We start from the raw sequence: 15,304 nt of genomic DNA, 5'->3' as shown, positions 1-15,304 counted from the left end.
AGGAAAATAGGAACCACAGCAATAGAGAAATGGGAAAACACTGGTAATTTCTACTTAAGGGAGTTAACAGTTATGTTATAATTAACACTCCCAGAAAAATAGGTAAGGAAAGAATATTCAAATATTTCTTCATCTTTACTATTAATTTTTCATGCTAAGTGCACCCCTTTAATCCCAGCACTCAGGAAGTAGAGGCAGGTGGATTTCTGAGTTGAAGGACAGCCTAGTCTACAGAGTAAATTTCAAGACAGGTCCCAACGCTAAAGAGAAACACAGCCTTGAGAAACAAAAATAAATAAATAAATAATAAATTAAAAATAAATAAATAAAAAGGGGATTCTTAAGTAATCTAACAATTCCTATTTTTGTATTCACACACACACACACACACACACACACACACACACATATTTTTTTTTGCTGTTGTTTTTGTTTTCCATGTCTCCCCTCCCATTTCTCTGTGTAACACAGCTCTGGCTGTCCTGGAACTCAATTTGTAAATCAAGCTGGCCTCAAACTCAAAGATCTGCCTGCCTCTGCCTCCCAAGTGCTAGGATTAATGGCACGTACCACCACCGTTTGGCTTAGTTATATATTTTTGAGCATTTGAGAAATATCTTTTTCCTAAATAAACAAAAAATTAGAAAATTTACATTATAGGATTAACTTTAAAAAAAGAAACGTGTGTGTGTGTGTGTGTTACTAGGAACCAAATGGGTAAACATTTTGGCACCAAGTGATAGCTTTGGCCCAACAAGTTCTTGATAAAATGTTGCAAATCCTATCTTGTAAAAACTAGGAAAGATGACCTGTTAAACTTTTTGAACCTATAAAATATGAACAAAACCCAATTCTTTCACATGATCTGTAAATCTAGGTAACTATATTTACTACAATAGTAAAAAATGAAATCATCTTCAGTGTACTACTAATACCTAATGAGAAGCCTAGGTAAAACAAATCAGAAGCTACTGTGTGGTGGGAAAAGCCTTTAATCTCAGCACGGGCAGGGAAGAAGCAAGTAATCTCTGTGAGTTCAAGGCCAGCCTATTCTATACTGAGTTCCACTAAACAGTGAGTGCTGGTCTCAAAAATACAAACAAAAGAAAAAGAAATTAGAAGTTACAGTTAAATATTAAATGGTTTAAAACATACACTATACACGATTAAAAAACAATGATTGTAAAACTTTACCTGAATAAACTGCTTTAATTGTGCACCATTATTCTGATGTCCATCGAGATTTAAAACATTGTCAGGAAATTCCATCACCATCTTAAAAGGCAAACAGAACAGAAACGGCTCATATGATCCTTTAGACACATTCTACAGCATACTTTATAAAAATGATTAGGTAAAAACATCTATAAAGTCAGACCGTCTCCTACAAAATGGAGTCTTAATCAGTGTACAAGTTTTTCTATTTTTAAATTTAGTATATGTGTACGAATGCACACACATGCACTCGGTAAGATGATACCTTGCAAAAGTCAACTTTAATTCTACCAAATGGAACTTGGGGATCAAACTCAATTTTCCAGTCTTGGTAGACAGTACCTTTATCCACTGAGCCACCTTGCTGGCCTAAAGTATACAAATTTCTAAAGCCAGACACAATGTGGCCAATAGGAAACAAAGACACTGAAGTCAAACACACAGTTGGAATCCAGGCTCTGCCACTTAGTATCTATGCTAAGGCTCTCAATTTCCTTAATTGTAAAATAAGATTAAGTAATAACTTCTAATACCTACCTAACACGGCAGTTGTAAGAATTAAGTTGTATTTTCTAAAGTGGCAAAGGTGAATAATATTTAGTAGGTAAACCAATATAGTTAGCTCCCTGTAACTGTGGACTCTAAAGACTCATGTTTGTTAAAATACATTTGAGGGTCAGTGGCCTGGCTCACATGGGTAAAGCCTGATCATCTGAGTTTGAGCCCTCGAACCCAAAGGCTGGAAGAGAATAAACTTCTACAAATTGTTTTTTAACCTCTACATGTTCACTGTGGCATACCTGCCCCATCCTCTATCCTCACAAATAAACGTAAAAATTTGGGGGGAGGGGAATACCAAACTAATACATATTTTGAGTTGGGATATTAACTTAGTAGTAGAGTACTAGCCTATCTAGTACTAACAGAACCTACTGAAGGCTCTGAGTTTAATTCCCAACTCCTCAAAAACAAAATCTATGTAACACAGAACTCAGTATCGAACATTTAGTAAAGGTTTGTGCTACCTATGATGAAAATGGATGCACTGAGGAATTTACGAGGCTTCAGTGTGTGATGACAGGGATTAATGATTTCACTGATCTATGACATTACAGATTTCAAAATCCATTAAGCGGAGGGAGGGCTGGAGAGATGCTCAGTTGTTAGGAGCACAAACTGCCCTTCCAGGGGACCTTTACATTCCCAGCAGCAACAGCAAGCAACTCAAATGCCTACAACTCCAGTTCCAAGGGGATCCAGTGCCTCTTCTTCTGATGGTATGACACTCATCATATACACATACTCACACACAACACACATACACACGTGTGAGTATGTATATAAAATTATATATGACCAAGGAAAGAGTTTAACTGTAAGATGTATCAGAGATGTGAAAATGTACGTCTTCAAAAACATGTACAGGACTAGAGAAACAGCTAGGCAGATAATAATGCAAATTTGTTCTCACAAAGAACCTGAATTCCATTCCAACACCCATTATGATGGCTCACAACTGTCTATAACTCCAATCTCGGGGATCCAACACCCTCTTCTAACATCTGAGGGGACCAAGCACACACGTGGTACACAGATACATGTGAGCAAAACATTCAAATACTATATATTTTATACCTATCTTAACTGAAACAATGTAAAAGATATCAAACACTACACAAGGACAAACTCCAGATAGTAAGGGCCTCAGATTCCTATATACCCAAAAAAATCAAGTCAAGATAAAGAGCATCATTTAAGGCAAAAACAACAGCAAACTTCGTTGAATGTTGCCTTAAGAAGATCCTTCCCAGGCTGGGGGTGTAAAATAGATATGTGCTTCCCTAACATGTACAGAGCCCTGGATTCAAACCCTAGCACTGCACACATCCTCATGTGTATATAGGCATATAATCCAAGAATTTAAGAAAAAGCAGGAAGGTTAGAAATTCAAGGTCATCTTTGGCTTAATGGAGATAGGCTACTTGAGTCACTGTCAAAAAAGAAAAAGAAAAAAAAACCCTCTCCTCCAACTAGCACCATGAGGATCTGCTTCTTTAACAGAGATGATTAGTATTTTCTTCTCTTCATATTAAGAATGATTGAAAACATGGTCACTCTAACAATGGAAGCCTCAATAGAGAAAAGAAAATATAAGCAGTTGATAAAAGAATACTGCTATGTGAAACAAAAGAAATGGGTATTAGATAGAGTAAATTAACCATCCAGAGGATTTCAGTTTCACAAATTCAAAACTGCATAGACAACTTTGCATGCGTATAGCTTATCTTACAAGAAAAAAGTTGCTGTATGGATAACAATTGACATTTTTTCTTACATGCTCATATCTTTTCCAAACATATTTCTTCTGTATTTGTTTCAGTTAAGATAGGGTCTGATGCAACCAAAGCTGATCTTGAACTCCTGATCCTTCTACCTCCACCTCCCACATGTCGAGATTACAGTCATGAGACACTGTGAGGGTTTCTTTCCAAGTAGCACATATACGACTTATTATCAAGGGGAAGTCATTGTTCCCTGCTTCTAACTCTACAGTAATTTTATCACCTTGCAAGACTGCACCATTTCAACAGTTTTTAGTTTACGAAGTTTCTTCTTCCATAAGCATATATAAAATGTTCGAACCTCACTGTTTCAAGGATCAATTACCCAATTTTTAAGTTTATCAATCGCAATACCTTGTTTCTCTATCTTTTCAGCCATCTCTTTACTAGCTCCAATTCATGGTGAGAACGACACTGCAGCTTCAATACTTATTAGGTGTGTTCTAAGCACTATGATATCACCTTTACTAACACTACTAAGTAAAACTGAAGTCACTGAGCTAATGCTGAAGTCCTAAATAATCTGTTGAGAATCACTTTAATTAACAAGCAAAATATCTAACGATGTATGTTGTCCACTATACTTAATGTAATCAAATTTACTCAGTTTTTAAAGTAATAATCCTGGTATTAACAACCCTGGTCCAAGTTAGACATGATGGCACACTTATAATCCCAGCACACCGAGACTAAGGCAGGACAATCATGGGTTTGAGGCCAGCCCGGGCTACACAGAAAAACCTACCTTATCCCCTACTTCATGACCATCATCACTAAGAAATTCTGGTCCTGAAAACTAAACTGAAAATACTTAACAGGCGAGGAATGTGGCTCCTTGCCTACCATGAACAATTGGCCCCGGCATTGAAAACAGTTCAATTAACCTACATGCTTTGAGAATCACCTCACAGGGTTTAAATATAAGAAATTTAGCTGTCAAGCAAGACTTAATAGTCTGGAGTGCAGCACTTGTCTAATATGAGCAGTCCTGGGTTTAGGCTCCAGAGAACAAAGTAAACAAAACTAGGTGGAAGGCAGAGAGCCTAACATTAAGACCTGTTAACCAACCTTTTAAAAATTACAATCATTCAGTGACTTATGAGGCTAAAGAAAAAGGATCAATAGTTCAGCCAGGGCCATCAAGACCAAGATGGCTCAGCAAGTTAATTAAATAAAGCATTTGCTGCAAAGACTGATGACCCAAGTTCAATCCCTAGGACCCACGTTAGGAGACAAACAACTCCAAGTTGTCCTCTGACCTCCACTCATATGGGCGTGGGGTGGGATACACATGCTTATACACAAAGACACATGTATAAATAAATGCACAGCTTTTTTTAAAAGGTTTGGGACAGCTTGGCCATCTTATTGAAACCACAACTCAAAATTTAAAGGGGAAGATGGTGTTGGCAATTAAGAGATGGCTCAGGAGTTAGGAGCTGCTCTTTCCAGAAGAGCAGTTTTGATTTCCAATATTCACACAGTGGGCTCACAATTAATTATCTGTAACTTCAGTTCTAAGTGATCAGACCTCCTCTTCTGGCTGACAAAAGCACCAGACATACACATGGTTCATAGATACACATGTAGACAAAGCAACCACATACATAAAAATAAAAACTTCTTTAAAGGGATGGAGATGTTCGCTCCAGTAGTAGAGAGAGCATTTGCACCGCATATGGGAGACACTGGGTTCCAGCACCAGTAAAACACACACATGTGTGCTACACATACCAAGGGAAAAAAAATAACAAATATACAGGTGTCAAGACTCTTAACAACCAGTATAAATGTCAAAATCAAATCCATTAAAGAGTCCTTCCTGAACTGGATACTTTCTATTTTCTCTTTAACGTCCATTTGAGCCACAGACTCTGTCCTAAATAACTACCTCAATCTCACCTTTCAAACATTTAGGATAACAGCTTTTATTTGTATTGTTTTTTGGTCGACTAGTATATGACACTATGTTTTAAGAGAACAGTAAGAAAAGTAGAAGGCAAAGAGGTCGCTAGCACTATTTTCTCCATTCTTTCAAACCACTTCCTTGACTTAATCTTAGATTCTCGGTTACCTAAAGGAAGACAGCCCTGTAAAGTACTTGAGGTGTGGTTTCACAGAGGAATCATTAGTGTTCAGCTGCATGATGAAGATACCTATCCAGAGCCACCCAAAAATAGAACAAGTCATTGTGCAGCAATTACTGCTTTGTAAAGTTTATTGCATCCATTAGTGACTTTCACTCTTAAGCATCTGTCCCAGTTTTACCTGACCACAAAAAAAAAAATGGCTTCAGACCATTCTCATGAGCTCTAACCAATAAAATTAAGTTTGTATTTATCAAAATTAATATTTTTTGTGTCATTACTCAAAAAACTATTTTTAACATGCATTACCCCCAGGAAAGTTAAATATTAGAGAGCTGAAAGAAAACACTAAATACTTGTAGCAAATGATAAACTGTTAATTCCCCAGTGTTAACATTTTTTTCCTTTTAGGCTCAGATAATTGAAAACTGCTACCAATTTCTAGTCCATTTATTATTTTTTATGGGGGGAGCGCATATATACATGCCAGAGATGCTTGTTTAGAAGTCAGTTGTTCCCTCCTACCATGTATGTCCCAAGAATGGAACTCACATCATGTGGCAGCAACCACCTTTATCACTAAGCCATTTTGTCACCCCATTTTACAGTTCATTTGGATCAATTTGAATTAAAAGGGTTGTCTTCTAGAAATGTTGTAGTAATTTGACAGTATGAATCAAGAAACTTGTAAAATATTCTAATCCTTCAGGAAGTATATTTCCAAAAGCCAAAGGGGAGGAAAATTAATGGCTCAATGCATTGTCCATATTCCTACAGGATTATTCATACCAAAAATTAGAAGCCAGACTTCATAGAAGGACATTATGGAGTATCATACAACTTAATACAAAACCATTAAAAACACGACAAAAGCAGTGGTACACATCTTCAGTCATAGCAGTTGAGAGGCTGAGATAGGAGGATCATTTAAGACCAAGAATTTGAGAACATCAAAACCCTATCTTAAAAAAGATGAGAGGGTCATCAAAATGGCTTAGTAGGTAAAAGTGCTTGCTGTCAAGCCTGACAACCTGTCTTCCACCCCCAAACCTACACAGTGGAAGAACTGACTCCCATAAACTGTCCTCTGACTCCCACATATGTACTATGGCATACACACCTACACACAATGAGTAAACGTATACATATATATTTTTTAAAAAGAGAGTATAAAACATTCTGGACAGTGTAGTTCAACTTTGCCTGTGTGTAGTGATAACTAGAATGAACTCTAATGCTACTTCTCTGAGACATAGAGTAATTTGTTTTGTGATTATTTGTTAAGATTTGATAAGAACTACATCTTTTAATTTTATTATCATTTTTCAAATCTTGCTGACGAGGAGGAAGGAGAAGTTAAAAGTGTACACTGCTCTTGCAGAGGACTGTAGTTCCTGGGGGATCCAATGCCTCTGCTGACCCCCTCAGGCTCCTGCCCACACATGGTGCATATACATACACTCAGGTACACACACATACACGTAAAATAAAAATATTTTTAATCTTGTTGAAAGAAACTAATTCTACAAAGATAATGTTTAAAATAAAACCTGCATTCTTTCTATCAACTATTTTATACTTCTAAAATACTATAGCTACACAACCTAATACTTTCCTAAATCATGTATCAATTGATAAGTTTACTTAGTTACTCAGGACTGATCTCTTCTACACCTGTAAAGTTCAAAACCACTAAAGTACCACAGGAACCCTTTAAATGTTGAATACAGCATGTAACAAAAGAAGCTTCTAAAACAGGCTGTGGTGGCTCACACCTTTATACCTAATACTCAGGAAGCAGAGGCAGGCAAGTATCTTGAGTTCTCTTTGTCTACAGAGCGAGTTCCAGGACAGTCAAAAGAGAAATAAAAAGGCTTGTTCACATACAAATACCTTAATTTTAGTTTATTAACCTAAGTTAAAAACCACCAGTTTTATTATTTTTTTTTTTGGTTTTTCGAGACAGGGTTTCTCTGAATAACAGCCCTGGCTCTCCTGGGACTTGCTTTGTAGACCAGGCCTGCCTCTGCCTCCCCAGTGCTGGGTGGGATTAAAGGCATGCGCCACCACCGCCCAGCTAAAATCACCAGTTTTAACTAAGAATAAAATATTTTTTATTTATTATAAATAAATATTATAGATTTTTTAGTAATATCTAAACCTCGGGATTAAGAAAAAAATGCATGTGTACACAAAAGGTTGATATCAAACAGTGTTTTGGAAGGTTATACACTGAAGGGGCAAAAGGTAATAACAAATAAGCTACGATCAAATGTCACACTGAGAAAGAAATCATTTCATTGGTCAGTGTTCTGGTTTGTTTTTTTTAAACTATTTTAAATACAAGTCCATTATAGTTATAATGCAAGAAAATAAGAAACCACAAACAGTACATACAACATAATTTCTACTTTATGTCAAGTCAAATTATTCTACCAAGTCTCATTAGAAGTAAAAAGAAAAAAAAAACATGCTTTCACTTGCAAAGTTCCATCGAAGTGAAACAGTCAATAGCTCTGCTAATCCTTTAAAAGTGCTGCAGCTCTTAACTGAGACTGGCAAAAAGAAAGGCACACACAGACATCTCTACAATGACTTGCATTTTATATAAAATGTTAAAACCTTCTAGATACCTGTAAAAAAATTCTTCAGGAAGATAAGGGATCTGCCCTTGAAAGGCAAAAAAGCCAAAGGTTAGAAGATGGAGAGACAGAGACATCAGATCACAAACGGTGAGTGTATAATTCAAGAGTGTCAGCATCAAAATGCAGATTTCAAAACTTGTTCAGAAAGGGTTCATTTCATTTCTTAAACCGTGGCAACCAACTTCACTCATTTCCTGCTCAGAATCAACTCAAAATTTCTGCCATTTCCTTTTAAAGGAAATAGTACTGTAACACAGGGTAGAGAGGATCGGCAATGGTATACTAACACCAAGTCTTCAAACTAATCGGCAATGGTATACTAACACCAAGTCTTCAAACAACGATCTGCCCACGTTTGTCTCTACACTCATACTACTTTTACACATTCAATAATTTGGTCTTTTAAAAAAGGTTACTTGTGAACTAAATAAAGCCAAGAAGGCCTATTTTGAAGAGTCATGGCTTAACACAGCCATTTCCACAATTACAATAGACTAGGCAATGCGAGACGTATAAGGAAATCAAATCATTTTAGTGGAATCTTCACTGTGCAAGAGAATGTCACTCTGCCCTTAGTAATCACGTTTATGTCGTGATAGCTACAGTGTTAAAATAGAAAAAACACAGGTAGCAATGCAGCTGCGACATTTCCAGATAATTAAGCCTCCCGGAGGGTAAGTGGTTTCTGTAGGGGGTAGGCCCTAAACGCCCAGCTCCTTCAACCCTTCTCCCAGTCGCGTGCTTAGGCAAAGCAGCGTCTCCAAGGAAGGAGTAAAGGTCCAGGGTTCTGAAAGGGAGGAAGACCTGAGGCGAGGACGTCAAAGTGCGTCTGGGGCGCTGGGCTCGGGGCCCGCCAAGGGGACCGAGGGGCTCCCTGCAAAGGCGAGTTTGTGGGGCCTGTCGGAGAGAAGGCGGCCTCGCCTAGGAGTTGCAACACACTCTTTCTCCAGTGCGCAGCGCTCGGCCTGGGGGAGGGGGAGGAGGGGAAACAGCTGCCAGGGGAGCAGCGGGCCCAGCCCGGCCCGGCCCGCTCACCGTGAGGGTGTCGTCTATGTAGAGGGGAATCTGCCTCCTCTCGAAGGGGAACTCCTCCTCCCCGTCCCTGCACACTGCCACCAGTCGCGCCATCGTCCCCGACGCTGCCGTTGCCACCGTCACCACCTCCTCCCAGCTGCCGCTGCCGCCGCTGCTCCTGCCGCTGCCGCCTCCTCCCAGCTCCTGCCTGCAACAGCCAAACCCCGCGAGCGTAAGCACCCGCCACCTCGCAGCACATTCGCCACGGGGGGAAGGGGGGGGTGCGGAGCAAGAGAGGACGGGAGAGCCGCGCTGCGTTTCCCATCACCCGATTCCACACGCGCTCGGCCAATCAGTGGCCCGCAGCACCGGGACCCGCCCCCTCGCGCCGCCTGCCCTCCCCCACCCACCCCTCCGCCCGCCCGCCGGCCTCCAGTCAGGGTCCAAAGGAGAGGCGGAAAGGACCTGCTGGCCCCGGGACGTCCCCGCCCAGCCCCGGAGTCGGGGCTCCAGGAGCTCATTCCCGCCTCGGCTCCACAGCCCATGCCCGCACCCAGCCGCTGACCCCCTTCCCCCCGCTCGGAGCGCCCCGCCCAGGCGGGACCCTGGGCTGCAGTTGCCCGGCGCCACCCCGCCCCTGGGAGGGGTCGACCCCGCCTCGGCTCTGCAGAGTTCGGGGGTGGGGGCAAGCTCAGACCGGTTCCTCACCCGGGTCGGAGGAGGGCTCTTGGTTCTGACCTTCACTGACTTCGTGGACGCCTCCCTGACCCCCACCTCTGCTCCCCGTTACCGGCTGACGAGGCCCGCGTCAGGGCCGGCCTGGGCGGGAGCGCGGCTGCGAATGCCGTTTCCTCTCCAGGCTCAGTCAGCCGCTCGCGCCACGGGGAGTGTGGGAGGGAGGGCGGGGGACGTGGGGAGGGTGGGGCCGGGAGGGGCCGCGAACTCCGGGCGGGGCCTGCTTCTTCTCGCGAGACCGCAGCCGCCTCTCTCGGGTCGGGACTTTCGATGCGTGTCGTGGTGGGGGGAGCTCCCTGTGCAAGCGCGCGGGCTGACCAGCGCGGTGCCCCGGGTTTACCAAAATGAGCACGAACTCGAGCCAGTAGGCTGGCCGAGCAGGGGTAGCCTGGTCTCTGTCCGTGCCGAACTAGGATCTGTTCTCCCGGGGGCGGAGGGGTGAAAAGCACCCAGTCTGAGTGGACAGCATGGGTCCGGGCCCAGATAGGACTTAGGCCAGTGGTGAGGAGCTGAGGCTGTCGAGGTCAATGAGAACAGGCAGTGGAAAGACATCTGGCCATGATTTCCAGGATTTGACACAGTCGGACTTTCACCCCTGGAAGATTGGAGGAACAGGCTCTGCTACCCTGATTGACCCGGAGCCGTCTTCCTACGGGAAGATCTCCGAGAAGATGGATAGGTGCAGAATTTGTTGTTACAAATAGACAAAGTTGAACCGTAGTCTATGTGTACGTTCTGACCAGAGGAACTCTTGAGTTAATATTAACTTAGGGACTCCCTTGGGCAAAGTACTGGTAGCGGCCAAAGGCCCTTCTGTCTGACCATCTTCCGAGAACCAAAGCTGTTTGTTGTAAAGACAGTTCCTCTGCACTCTGCCCGCTGCCGCGTTCTCAGGTCCTACTCTGAGGAGGTCCGTTGTAAAGCCTGAACGATGGGAATTGTTTCTTCTTGATTGTTTTAATGATAAATCCATTCACTGCTCGTATAACTGCCTGATCTTAAGGATAGATCGAATACTTCCTGGTAAATAAACTAAAGCTATTGTTACTGACCTTTAAAAGGTATTTTGATCATCACATGAAGTCTTTGAAAGTCACAACAAAAAAAAACCCATAGTGCATCCTTAGCCATGTTGACTTATGACATTATGTGGTCACTGTTAGGGTAGGTGACATAATAAACTGGAAGAACCATTGTGTTCCCAAAGGTGTGATTATCTAGTAAATATGTCTTTGGGCCATACTAAAAGCAGAAGTGTGAGCCAGAGCTTAAATCCAGTAAGCATATGGGCTTGCAGTTTGCATGCACCTGACAGGTTAAAGTATACAGTAAAATTATGAACATTTTTAGAGAATCTTGTGTTTATATCTACAACTATTATAATTCATGTAGTTGCTTTAGATCATTTGAATTTTAGGTTATGTTTGGTAACCAATATTGAGCCAATACATTTATAGGCGCTAGCTTTAATTTTCACTACTAAATACAGACCAGGTACTAGCAAAGAACAAGCTGTGAAGAAAATGGCAGTTGTGTAGCTAGAATACCTTCTGTTTTCGCTATAATTATAGGCTATATTATTTGATATGGCAGTAGAATCAGTGGCAGACTTATTTAAATTAGTATGTCTGAGAATCTATGTTGTATTTTCCTTTTCATGATCTGACAGTAGGAAGTTCTGTTTTAGCAATTAAAAATAGAAACACAAGCCCAGTGTGGTAGTACATACCTGCAATTCCAGCATCTGAGAGGCCAAGGCAGGGAGTTTACCATAAATTTGAGGCCAGCTTGGATTACACAGACCCTATCTCAAAATAATAAAGTAAACAAATATACTAGATATTTTTAAAAAAATAAATATAAATTCCTCAAAGGCAGGGACTTTGTTTGTTTGTGTTCCCGGCACCTGTACCTGACACACTAGAGCTCGGTAAATCATTGTTGGATGATCTTTCTCTTCTGAAAAACAATAAATCAGAGGAAGTCTTGCCAACTAATTCTGATTTTATGAATTCATTAGCTTTCCTTTAGGACCTTGGGAATTAGAATATGGGAAAAACAATGTAGACTTTGTCCTTTTTAGTTAATACTTGTAATTAGTTGTCAAAAATATTAACTTAGTGAGACTAGAAAAGTATGGAGGGCTGAGAATATAATGGTAGAACACTTGGCCTAGCAGGCTCAAAGCCCAAAGTTCGGTCTCTAGTACCACAAAAATAAGTACATAAATACCATAAAAATAAATAGGACAAAATAAATAAGAAAAGTGCCAGGTGTGGAGGCACATCCCAGTATTCCAGAGGCAGAGGCAGGTAGATAAGATCTCAGTGAGTTCCAAGCTAGGCCTATACAGTGACACCCTGTCTTAAAAAAAAAAAAAGTTATTAACAAAAAAGCAACAGACCATATCCACATGACACATGTTCATTACGTCATAGGATGTGCCAGGTAGTAGTAGCACACCCCTTTAATCCCAGCACTAAAGCAGAGGCAGGTGTGTCTCTGAGTTCAAGGCCACTATGGAGCAAGTTCCAGGACAAAAAGCTAAAGAGAAAAATCATCTCAAAAAGACAAAGTCATAGTCTCTAAACAAAGACAAAGTCTCTAAATGAATGTAGCAGTTGAACTACTATGCCTCTGGCTGCCCCAACAGATAAAACTGTGGGTACTGGTACTGTGACACAGCAGAAAAATCCACTTTCCTAGTCATGTTAATTTACATTGGTTAAATTTCAAAAGTCTTACTTTTTAATTAAAATATAATCTAATGTAATTATAGTCACCAAATACAAAGTCATCTTAACACAAAATTAGCCATCAAGAAGTTGAAGTAAATAAAACACATTTAACAATTTGTCTATTAACATTAAAAACTACATTTTCAGAGTTAGGGGTGTGGCTCAGTACAATGTTTGCCCAACAAATTTGAAATTCTAGTTCAAATCCCCAGCACCACAAAAAAAAAAAAGTCTCCAGTTTGAAGACTAAACAGCAGACCTGTACCAGGAGGCTCCACCTGCTCTAAACTACACAAATAATTTAAAATGCTAGTAAGTACCAAATTAAACACACTGTGACCAGCTGCCATTTCTGATGTCTTTGAAACCAGAAAAGCAAAATTTTATTGATTCTCATCCCCCACACACACAGGTCTAGCCTGGCCTCAAACTTACTTTGGAGCTGAGACTGGCCTTTAACTAATTCCTGATCCTCTGATCTCGATCTTCCAAGTCCTAGGATTACATATTTGTGTCACCACAGCTGGCCAGTATTATACCTGTCTTAAAATATATACATTGGCCAAGTATGGTGGCACCCACCATTAATTCCAGCACTTCAGAACGATGGATCTCCATGAGTTTGAGTCCAGACTGGCCTACACAGTTCCAGACCAGCCAAGGCTACATAGACTATCTCAAAAAAACCAAAAGAAATAATATACACATTGGACATCAGAACTGGAAACTAAAGACCCTGTGATTTTTAAATCTTTAGACTTAATAGTTGATTGGTCTGCTTGAAAATTTTAAACCATTCCAGTTCTCAGCAGACTACTAAGCCTTAATGTAACAACATTTTTATTAGACTATGCTTGAAGATTTCATTTCTCACAGATTTTCTTGATTCTCTTTCCCATAGTTGTGGCTGCCTTCTCTGGTCCCTTCCTGTTTCTCCAGCTTACAGCCCACCCTCCATATGTGTGTGTGTGCATAAGTGTTTTGCTACATGTATGTCCAATCTTGGAGTTACAGACAGTTGTAAGCTGCCATGTGAGTGCTAGGACTTGAACCCAGGGCCTCTGGAAGATCAGTCAGTGCTCTTAACCACTGAGACATCTCTCCAGCCCCCTACACTCCCTTTTTCTGAGTTGCATAGGTTACCTCCCAACTTACAACTTGCTGATACATTATGCATAGAATATTCCCTGCTGTCTACCCTTTTATCCCAATATGTGTATAATTCATTAGCATTGCCTCAAAAATATACATTTATGGAAAAAACTTGATTCCTTCCTAGATTGGTCTTGGTTTGACACTTGTAACAATCCATAGGTGTTTCTTTTTCCTATGACTCAATATTTATATTCGTTCAATGTGCTTCCCTTCACTAGACTAAAAGCTTCAAGATACTAGAAATTTGTTTTATCTTTTGAGACAGGATCTATTATCTTTTGATGGCAGATCTCTATGATCTGTTCCATATTTGGCAGTTTACAACCATTTGTAACTCCAGGCTAGCTTTGAAATCTAGTTCCTGCCACGGCCCGAGTGCTATGATTACAGGATGCATACCTTAGTTGTGCTTTATTACTGTATGCCTAACACAGGGTAGGCTACGACGAATCAGTCTTAACACTTGAATAGCACTTGAGAAACTGAGGATGGATGATCATAAATGCCACACAGTTTGAGCTACAGGGAGAGTTCAAAGCGAGTGTGGACTACATAGTTAAGATCCTGTATAAAAACTTTGTCTTTGAGGGGAAAAAAGTAAAATGTATCAAGTACCTGAAAAAACTTTCTAATTCAATCATTATTTATTGCATTTCTGGCTCCAAATGTATCTGGTTTTAAACACTTGCTTATTAGTCTTAGACATTACTGAAAGATGAAAATTGAGTAGAAAAAAGGTATTGAAAGAGCAGGAGGAATGGCTTGAATGGTGAAGAGCACTTGTTAATCCTGCAGAGGACCCAGGTTCTATTCCCAGTACCCATATAGTCATTTACAACCATCCATGACTCATTTCCAGGAGATCAAATGTTCTTCTAATCCATTCAGGCACTAAGCATTCTTGTGATATGCATACAGGCAAAACATACATGCATACAGGCAAAACACACATAAGTAAGAAAGAAAGAAATCTAATAAAAAGAAAACTTAAAAGATATATTGAAAATCTACGTTTTCTAGTCATGTGGTACATACTTTTGATTCGAACTCTCAGGAAGCAAAGAATGGCGGATCTCTATGAGTTTGAGGCCAGCCTGGTCTACAGATTGAGTTCCAGATCAGCATACATAGTGAGATTCCCAATTAAATGAAATAGAGGAACTGGAAAAAATGGCTTAGTGATTCAGAGCACTTGCTTCTCTTCCAGAGGCCCCAGGTTCAATTCCTAGCACCCATATATGGCAGCTCACAAACAACCATTTGTAACTCCAGTCCCAGGTAACCCTCTCTTCTGGCCTCTGTGAGCTATGCACACCTGTGATGTACATACATGTAGGCAAAAAACACATACAAAATTTTTAAATGACAATTCA

General features: G+C 40.6%; 1 protein-coding gene across 8 annotated transcripts in view; it reads right to left on the bottom strand.

The window, feature by feature from the left end:
* Window positions 1–10,183, bottom strand: part of Ggnbp2 (gametogenetin binding protein 2) — a 36,473-nt gene extending 26,290 nt beyond the window's left edge. For 4 of the 8 annotated variants that reach the window (XM_085695593.1, XM_048446717.2, XM_048446718.2 and 1 more), the window contains exons 1-3: window positions 9,769–9,863; window positions 9,325–9,511; window positions 1,195–1,275 (exon numbers count right to left, since the gene is read on the bottom strand). In XM_085695593.1, the coding sequence (XP_085551719.1) occupies window positions 1,195–1,275; window positions 9,325–9,511; window positions 9,769–9,848 (348 nt within the window). In that variant the 5' untranslated portion in view covers window positions 9,849–9,863. Of the gene's footprint in view, window positions 1–1,194; window positions 1,276–8,277; window positions 8,310–9,324; window positions 9,512–9,768; window positions 9,864–10,011 lie in introns of those variants that run through there. The other 4 variants (XM_048446721.3, XM_048446719.3, XM_048446722.3 and 1 more) reach the window with 4 other exon arrangements.
* Window positions 10,184–15,304: the final 5,121 nt, after the last annotated feature.

Source organism: Myodes glareolus, chromosome 9, assembly GCF_982192425.1.
Source record: "Myodes glareolus chromosome 9, mMyoGla1.1, whole genome shotgun sequence".
NCBI classification, from domain to species: Eukaryota; Metazoa; Chordata; class Mammalia; order Rodentia; family Cricetidae; genus Myodes; species Myodes glareolus.
The sequence above is the reverse complement of the archived record's forward strand: the minus strand, read 5'-3'. Positions and strand labels throughout refer to the sequence as shown.